This window comes from Triticum aestivum, chromosome 1D (genome assembly GCF_018294505.1).
Source record: "Triticum aestivum cultivar Chinese Spring chromosome 1D, IWGSC CS RefSeq v2.1, whole genome shotgun sequence".
NCBI lineage: Eukaryota > Viridiplantae > Streptophyta > Magnoliopsida > Poales > Poaceae > Triticum > Triticum aestivum.
This window is the reverse complement of record NC_057796.1, coordinates 483,012,313-483,021,307: the sequence shown is the minus strand read 5'-3', so window position 1 is coordinate 483,021,307 and position 8,995 is coordinate 483,012,313. Positions and strand designations below refer to the sequence as shown.

At 43.3% G+C, this 8,995-nt stretch overlaps 1 protein-coding gene across 1 annotated transcript; it reads left to right on the top strand.

Moving 5' to 3' along the window:
• Nucleotides 1-394: 394 nt before the first annotated feature.
• LOC123183258 (phosphatidate cytidylyltransferase, mitochondrial) lies at nt 395-5,074 on the top strand. Its single transcript, XM_044596030.1, has 9 exons — nt 395-819; nt 953-1,012; nt 1,128-1,196; nt 1,296-1,388; nt 1,599-1,703; nt 1,802-1,879; nt 2,492-2,617; nt 4,513-4,606; nt 4,690-5,074. Exons 1-9 carry the CDS (start codon nt 646-648, stop codon nt 4,899-4,901), a joined length of 1,011 nt encoding a protein of 336 aa, XP_044451965.1. The 5' UTR covers nt 395-645; the 3' UTR covers nt 4,902-5,074.
• Nucleotides 5,075-8,995: the final 3,921 nt, after the last annotated feature.

Here is an 8,995-nt window from a genome sequence, read left to right as displayed (position 1 = left end):
ATGTAGTATATCCAAGGACTGAATTTCTCTGTTGTGTTACCTGAAACTTATGATGTTGTCGTGTCGCTGAAAGTATGTGTTGCATGGGATGGATGTCGTGTCGATGAATGTCGGGATCGGTTCAATGGAAATTGGATCGCCTGACGGCGGCGGCGCACGACGCACTCGATCGGAAGGGGGAGGGGGGGGGGGGGGGTCTTGTAAAATTAATTTGCTGGATTCAGTTGGGGGCGGACGTGTTGGTGTAAAATTACTACAAAATCTGTTAAGACGCACGATTTTGATCGTGGGGCTGAGAGCAAAGGGGCACACGGATACAGTATACGGGACGGATTCATCACAAGATATGTTGCCTTTATGAATCCATCAATCTGCACGTAAACCAGAAAGAAAAACTCGCTCTTTCATAGCGCGCACCTGACTGAACTTGCCCACGCCGCACGCACGCTTGTTCCCCTGAAACGCGCCGCCGCCGCCAGGTTAGCCGCCCGACGGCGCTTTCCCCCCCTGCCTAAATCCTCCGCCCGTCTGCTCTACACCGCCCCTCCGCACCTCGGCTCCGAGATCGACGCCGTCCACCGCCCGCCCGCCCATCTGCTCCTGCTCCTGCTCCGGCACCTCCTCTGTGCAGCCCGGCGCGGCCAGATGGAGGCGGCGGCCGGAAGGGGCCTGGACCTGGCCGGCCCGCTCCGCGACCTCCTCCCGCCGGTGGACTTCTGCTGCGCGTACGGCTCCACCCTCACCCACGCCCGCCCCGACGGCACCTCCATGGTCGACTACATCCTCGGCGTCGCCGACCCCCTCCAGTGGCACTCCGAGGTAGGCTAGCCACACCCGGACGGCAAAGCCCCTTCCTTTCTGCATCACGCTCTGCTCTGTAGCTTATCCTGTCCGTCAAACTGTACCTCCCTCTGTTTTGTTTGATGCTATCAGTATCATGGCTGTGTTGCAGAACTTGGCGAGGAACCCCACGCATTACTCTAGCTGGATGGCGCGCCGTGGCCCCGAAGCCGTACGTACGCTCTCATTGTCCCCAAACATATCATTTGCTTGGTCACCTGGTTAATTGGCCGGCTTGCTAACTGTTCCATTGGTTGCTTCTTGGTGGTGGTCAACTGGAACCTCAGGTCACTTGGCTCGCAGATCGTGTCGGTGTCGGGGTCTACTTTAATCCCTTTGTCGAGTGGGGAGACAAGGTAACTGCAACCAGCCGATTACCTTCACGCATATTGTGTTTGATTGTATTGTGATGTGCATTGAGTTCCGAGTGACAAATTGTTGCTTTCGGGATGTAGAGGATCAAGTATGGGGTCGTAGCGATGAAGGACCTGGCGACGGATATCTTGACCTGGGACCAGTTCTACCTAAGTGGCCGACTGCAAAAACCTGTACGTATATCCTCTTCTTGTTTGCCACCGGAACATGATCGAGTATATCTACGATTATGCCATAACTGTCTGTTTGCCTGGTCTGGATAATTTCACTGTGACTACTTTAGTTTACTCGTGATACAACTTCACTTCCTCTATATCATTTGACATATGTTCCTGTGAGAAATTTAACTATCTGAGTATCTTTTTGCTGTTTTGTTTATACAGGTCCGTGTTCTTGTCGATAACTGGGATATAAGGATGGTTAACACAGTTAATCTGAAAATGGCAGCTGCAGCTTCTCTGCTTCTTTTGCCAAAAGAATTCACAGAGGTTTGGTGGCAACTTTGATTTGATGTTTACTGCCATGAATTATTTGGTTACTTCTGTATTTGTTTTGATCTTTCTTTTCTTGACCCCTTTTTGTGCAGCATGACCTATACGCAAAAATTTGCAGCCTATCTTATATGGGTGACATAAGGATGTTATTTGCCGAAGACAAATATAAGGTAATGAAAATGCATGTCAGCCTTTGTATAGGCCCTGAAGTTATTTAAAATTCAGTTTAGAATGGTGATCCTGCTAGTTGGCGTGTACAAAAGCCAGCTCACACTTTGTACTTTAAAATCTGAAAATGGCATGCATGCTATATCTTTTGCAAACTGAACCACAACAGAATCTGTTATAGCATAGGGCACATTATGTACCTTTGTGGCTCCATCGTTCCAAGTGTGTCTATGGCGCATGCGTATGGTGCCTTTACTGCACCATACTCACTAGTATGATAACTATCCACTTAAGATAGTAAAATATGTTAATGGAACTTCTGTTTATGACTAACGAAATTCTCGTGCGTTTGCACTTAGTTATTACAGTACTTGTTATATTGTATCTGTTGTTTAAATGCTTGTGTCATCATAATCTCTAACTTTGTGCAAGATAAAAATATTATCTCGAAATATATGTCAATTGAACCAACCATTCAGGATGGACAACAACTATGCTATATTTCCTAATAATTTGAGAGGTGATCTCAGTGAGGATGAACCAACGGCCACCAACTCAGAGCTCTATAATTCTGCTTATGATTTGGTGCTTATGTGGACTCTGCTGTAATTCAGGTCAAGAAGATTGTGGATGGTAGTTTCCAGCCATTTCAATTGATGTACAGACCCCTGATACAGGATTATATTTCTGAAGGGATACTGAAGATGTCAGATTACAGACAACAAAAGGCTTTCAAGCAGGTTTTATTTCTTTTTCCTCACACATGCACTGTCAAATGCATCATTGATAGCCTACTAAGATGTTTGATAAACCTTGATGATAGCAACATCACGTAGTTAGAGTTGCTGATTGGGTACCTCGTTATCCACGCACATGCTTTGCATATATCTGTTGTAAGATGATAACATTCAATGTATTCTGAACTGTTGGCCTTGTAGTCCCCTGGAACACACAAATAAGATTAGCTCTATCAGTCTACACCTCAACAAACTGGAAATTGTCCGCAAGGTTCACCGCTGTCAAAATTCATAAGCACAACACTACAATTGAGAGCCAGGCCTAACCAAAACAACAGGGTAAAGAATCTATGGACATGCCAACTACACGGTACTTAGAAGTCATTCAATCTCGAGAGTTGTGTAGTTCCAATGATGCCATATACTGCTATCTAACACCAACTTCTATAAATGCGATTTGAAAAATGCCCTGCTGACTAGAGTTTTTCATCATACTGTACTTATTATATGCTAAATGCATCAACCACAAAATTATATTTTCTTAAAATATGCAGACACTTACAAAAATATTGACAAACAAGGAAGGTAAATCAGTAGTGGCACTATAGGCTAAAAATAAATAAATTATCGGTTCAAATATGGTTTAAGGTACCACTTAAACAAATGGCTCTAGGACAGACGGGGCAGTATTAACTGATCAAGGGAACTACTGGTTGTATAATTGTCTGTACTCGGTAGAAAATGGCATCAATCACAAACAATCAGCACTAGGGCAAACAATGAGAATACTTGGTTTGAAACTTTTAATCTTTGTGTGTACTTGGTATGAAACGGCATAGATCACAAACAAAACATCACTAGGGCAAAACATTGAACAGGCAAGCATGATGGACCAGAGAGAATACTTGCAATCATCCCAGTATGTGCACATATGTAGGAGTCATAATTCCTTGGATGGCAGACTCCGTTATCAATAACAGTGCCTGAAGAATGGCAACATTCATATTAATATTAATATGGAACAATTTGATAACCAAAACATTATTATGGGATATAATACAGTAGACAAACGGTTTATGTTACCAGGAGGGACATTGTCAGGAGATCCAGGTAACCAAAACATCTTACTGAACAAGGCCATCATTATCAGCTCCTTGTGGCTTAAAAAATGAATCTATCATTTCTAGTTTTGGTGACAGCGAGCGCACTGAAGCCCTATATTGCGAGACAAGATGCCATTTTTGAAAACCAACAACCTATGGTCAAAATGAAAACAAACAAGCAAACAAACATCACACACAATAGTTTATCGGAATTGTGCACACCACTAGTTTTGATATCTTAGATTTGGAAGTACTCGAATGCAGATAGAGGAAATTTAGTAGCATACTGCTGCAATGGATGGTATCTCAGACTGTCCAGGGGATCCATGGGACACATCCATTCCCAAGATGATAGTTGGCACCTTTGATACAAGAGGTACATTTTGGGGACATTTTCAATTTGTAGCAGCGAGTTCATCCACCAAGGTGATTAGAAAAAGGATTGGTACAAAGAAGGCATTTCCGCATGTAAGCAATGTCTCAATTAGAATTAGATGTGAGGTAGAACGTTTGTCAGATATTGGTCATTAACCCTTGTTGGGGCGACACATTGAGTGACAATCCCAAAGTCAACAAGGCATTTCCGCCTCCATGGACCTGTTAACGAAAAATAACCGGATGATACAGATGATTTTCCTAAGCTTATTTAGCAGATACAATAAGAACTTCTAGAACCAACCATAAACATCAGAGTTCTTTCTCTCAGCAAGAACTTCCATGAACCGGTGTGCGCATGCAAATGTGCTTATGTGCGTCTCTTGAACATGTTGATAATTATCAAAGATATATTTGCAGGACTGTGGTGTATCTGCAACGAACGAACTGTTTTCTTCTCTCCCGCGTATGATCCAAAGGAGACTGCAGGGAAGATTCACATCGAATAGCACAGGTACTGGTGTTTTCTGCCCAGATCCATTCATATTCGTGCTGCCGATTCCTGCAACACATCCTAATGATTGGTTTTCTCCCTAGAAATACCGACTCACATACCGACCCGCGCGTTGGTTCCATCGAAAGAGGTGGCAGCGGCATCCGTCCGCACGGCTCTGAGGCGCCGCGTAATGGTTTCGAGCGCACGGCAAGCAGCTTGTGGGCTGCTCGCCTCTGGCGGCCTGGTCGCCGCGCGGTACCTGGGGAAGAAAATGTCCAAGGCCTTGAGCACCCGATGTTTGACTTTTTTTTAGTTATTATACATACGGAAGTCTTGGCTTCCCCTAGTTTAACATGCAGGATATGTTTGTTGTAGACTTGTAGACTTAAAAGAGTGTGCTGGTGTGTTGAATCAAAGGTTGGAAGCCTGGTGACCCACAGCGTTGTGTGAAAATCGTGTGGAATTGCATGGGGGGGGGGGGGGGGGGGGTCAGTTTTGTAGGATCATTCCGGATTAACGTCTGGTGCTGCTGAACAATACTAACCGTTAGCATACATACAAAGTTACATGGCACTCTGTCTTTTGTTGAATGTTGTATACTTTTCTTTGGGACATCATGCGGTGCCTTATGGTTGTGCTTGCAGCAAATTCTACATGCCGATAGTTACTGCTCCAGGAGCCTCCTCTTGATTTCCTTGTGGCTGGAACACGGCAACATTGCGTTGTTTTTGTTTTTCTGTCGAGCTGAATGATGATGCTTTATATAGCCTAAAAAAGCTTGTTTTCCTCTGCAACTCCATTCAGTGCATATCATTTCATGGTTAATCCTTACTACGCATCTTCATGCATTATGAAGAAAAAAAGACGTGCATGTTTCTGATGAGGTCTGAAGTCTTGTTGTAAACACAATGGAAGAATGGCTACGCTAGAGCTTTCACTGCAAGTAACATCCAGCCATTGAATTTCTTGTGGCACCAACAGCCATTGTTGAGGTTCTATCGTGTTGTGTGTCTGCTGTAGTTGGGTGGTGGGTGGAGTGATTCAGGCTCGGCGAGCATTGCCGCCTGAAGCTTTCTGTACGCTGAGGAAGCAGTGCAGTTCAATAGGGGACACGAGTACATAAGAGACGAGCAGACGATAGTGCCTCTTGTCTCTCAAGGAGCTACCAGCTAAATCATACTTATGCACCATCCACCTAAACACCAACACCAACATCGATATCGTTCAGTTGAGACGTGCATCTTCCTTGTTGTGAGAGCAACAGACACGCTACAGACATACACATCAACTAGTGCCTGCACGGCTGCATATGAAACATACTCACTCCAGTCAGGTTGGCGCCATATACATATACTCCAACTGCCAATTAGGTTCCTAAAGCCATTTTAATTAAATTATGTTGGCCGTACTAGTAGTATTCACCACCCACTGACTGACTGGTGCACACATACATGCATGAAACAAGGACTAAACTATGTGTATGGAGGTGCAAAGTGTATAAGAAAGTGAGCAACATTCTAATCAATCATTCAGAATGGATAACTACTATGGTAAATTTCCTAACAACCTGAGAGGTCACCTCGGTGAGGATGAACACATGTATCTGTTGCAAGACGATAGCATTCCATGCATTCTGAACTCATCAGACACATACTGGTAACCATCAGCAATGCATCTCAAGTCGCTCTTTTTGAATCTTGTGGTTTCATTTTTAGATGTCGTGCGGTGCTTTATGGCTGGACTTGCACCAAATTAGTGTGAGATGTCATGCGCTTCTTTATGGTTGGACTTGCACCAAATTCTTGCTGATGAGGTCTGATATATTGCCCCATCCCCATTTATATTACCAACAAGATCACAGTATTACAAGCACGTGAAGGCAAGCATCAACACTGCCTCGGCAAAACAGAGTACAAAAGCTAGTGAAAAACTTAAGGGAACACCCAAGAGAGCAACACAACTCCTCAAGGGGTGGTGCTTTCTGCTTTTTAGTTCCCACAGATCACTTCAGATGTACGAAGAGTAGTAGGGGTCGATCTCTTGCCATAATCTACAACCGTAGTGGCTGGAGTGTTCCATCAACAAATTAGAAAATAAAACAACTAACCACACTCTTTAGATAATTGTGTGAAGGTAATTGTAGCATCTCTTTGCAGCCAATCAACACAGATAAGAGGCTCACATGGTCGACAACCAATCGAGAACACAACAGATATCAAACACGCATGGCAAGAAGAAAGACGTTGCACCACATAGATATGGTGGCAACGTAAGCTCCCCACATCATGATTGCAAGGGCCAGCCAAATATTTTTTTTTAGAGGGAAAGGGCTCTTGCCCCGGCTCCATTTGTATTACCAAATGAAACCCAGTACAAACCAACATCTTTGTTACAAGCACGCGGGGGGATAAACAGCACACACGCTGCCCCAGCAAATAAAATTGTCAAAGCCTCAACGGCAGATCGCTGAAAACCTTAACAGCTAACAGCTAAAAGAGAAAACAGCTAGTCTCAGAGGTACTACCAACCAGCAAAGAAAGGGCATCAAACCATCCAACTGCCTAGAGTACAAGCAGTTTTCCTCCACAGGACCTGCATCCCAAGCCAGGTAACATGATTGAAACATATGTCATTGCGATATTTTCACAGAGACTAAAGGACAGCGGAATGTAGCAAGCAGTCCGATGGGTGATTTTTGTTATTGGACCACCAGGCTAGCATGTCTTCAATGGACATACCAGCGCGCTTTTTGGATATATCAAAAATCACTCTCCAAAGCTCTATCGCAACGACACAGTTAAAAAATAAATGCTCAACAGATTCAGATTCACCACAGAAAAGACAGGTAGTATCCTCTACATGTTGTCTTTTTTGCAGATTGTCTCTAGTTAAAAGTTTGTTTTTGGCCATAAGCCAAAGAAAGATTTGAATCCTCAGGGGGGCATTGATTTTCCAAATAACTGGCAGGTTACCTGGCTGCACCCCCCTAAAATTAACAATGTTGTAGAAAGATTTAACAGTGTAAACACCCTTAGCTTCATAATTCCAGAGGATGGTATCTTCCTTATCCGCCAGAACAACATTAATAATGCGACTAAACAGATCATTCCATTCAGCTAACATTTTTTGGTCAAAACACCTCCTAAAAGTAATTTTCAGGTTAGTGCCATCCCAAACTTCACCGATTGTAATATCATGGTCATTGGCAATAGTGTACAAGTCCCAATATTGGGTAGCAAGGGTGGTATGCCCAATCCACTGGTCTTCCCAGAATCTAACACTATTGCCATTCCCAACTATCCAGGAATATCCCATTTTAGTGGCTTTAGCAGCCCAAAGGATGCCTTTCCAGAAGGGGGATGCACCATTACTAGGGCAGGCAAAAATGTTAGGGCTACGAGTTCTATATTTGGCATCAATAACTTGCTTCCAAATCTTGCCCTCATCCAGGAAATATCTCTTAATCCAGGAAGCTAAGAGGCACAAATTCATGTCCGCAATATTAGGGATACCTAGACCCCCATGTTGCTTTTGAAGGGTCACATTCCCCCAGGCAGCAAGGTGATATTTATGGTGACCCTCATAGTCATCCCAAAAGCAATGAGCTAATTGAGAATTAATTAGTTTTATGGCCCACTTTGGGAATTTAAGAATCCCCATAAGGTAGCCAGGAATAGTAGATAGACAGGTCTTCACTAATGTGAGTCTCTTGCCAGAAGACAACAATCTCCCTCTCCACCCAGCTCCTCTTTTGATAATTTTATCAATAGTAGGCTGGAGCTCACATTTTTTTAGTTTTCCGTGATGGAGGGGGGCACCTAGATATTTAATGGGGAACTCACTTAATTTGCAACCAAGGATTTGGGCAAATATATTAGCTTCATCTCCACTAACATTAATGTACTAGGTCACATTTGTGAAAATTAATCCTCATACCAGATAATTGCTCAAAGCAAGAAAGTAACCATTTAAGGTTTTTGGCATGAGAAGTATTATTACTCAAAAAAAGTAAAGTGTCATCCGCATATTGCATACTAATGATGCCAGCTAGATTGGAACTAGGAAATAGTCCTTCCAGAATATTATTCCTGGAGGCTTTAACAAGGATCCTAGTAAAAACATCAGCAACTAAATTGAAAAGCAGGGGGGAATATGGGTCCCCTTGTCTTACCCCTTTTCCAGGAACAAAAAAATCACTATTGCTATTATTAATATTAACTCCAACAGAGCCTTTATATAAAAGGGATTCCACTTTCTTCAGCCATTTTGTGCTAACCCTCTCTTATGCATCATGTCCATCAAAAACTCTCTGTTGATCATGTCATAATCTTTTTCATAATCTAACTTAAACACAAAACCAGACTGCTTACTAGCGTGTACAGAATGAGTGATTTCATGAGCTGTAAT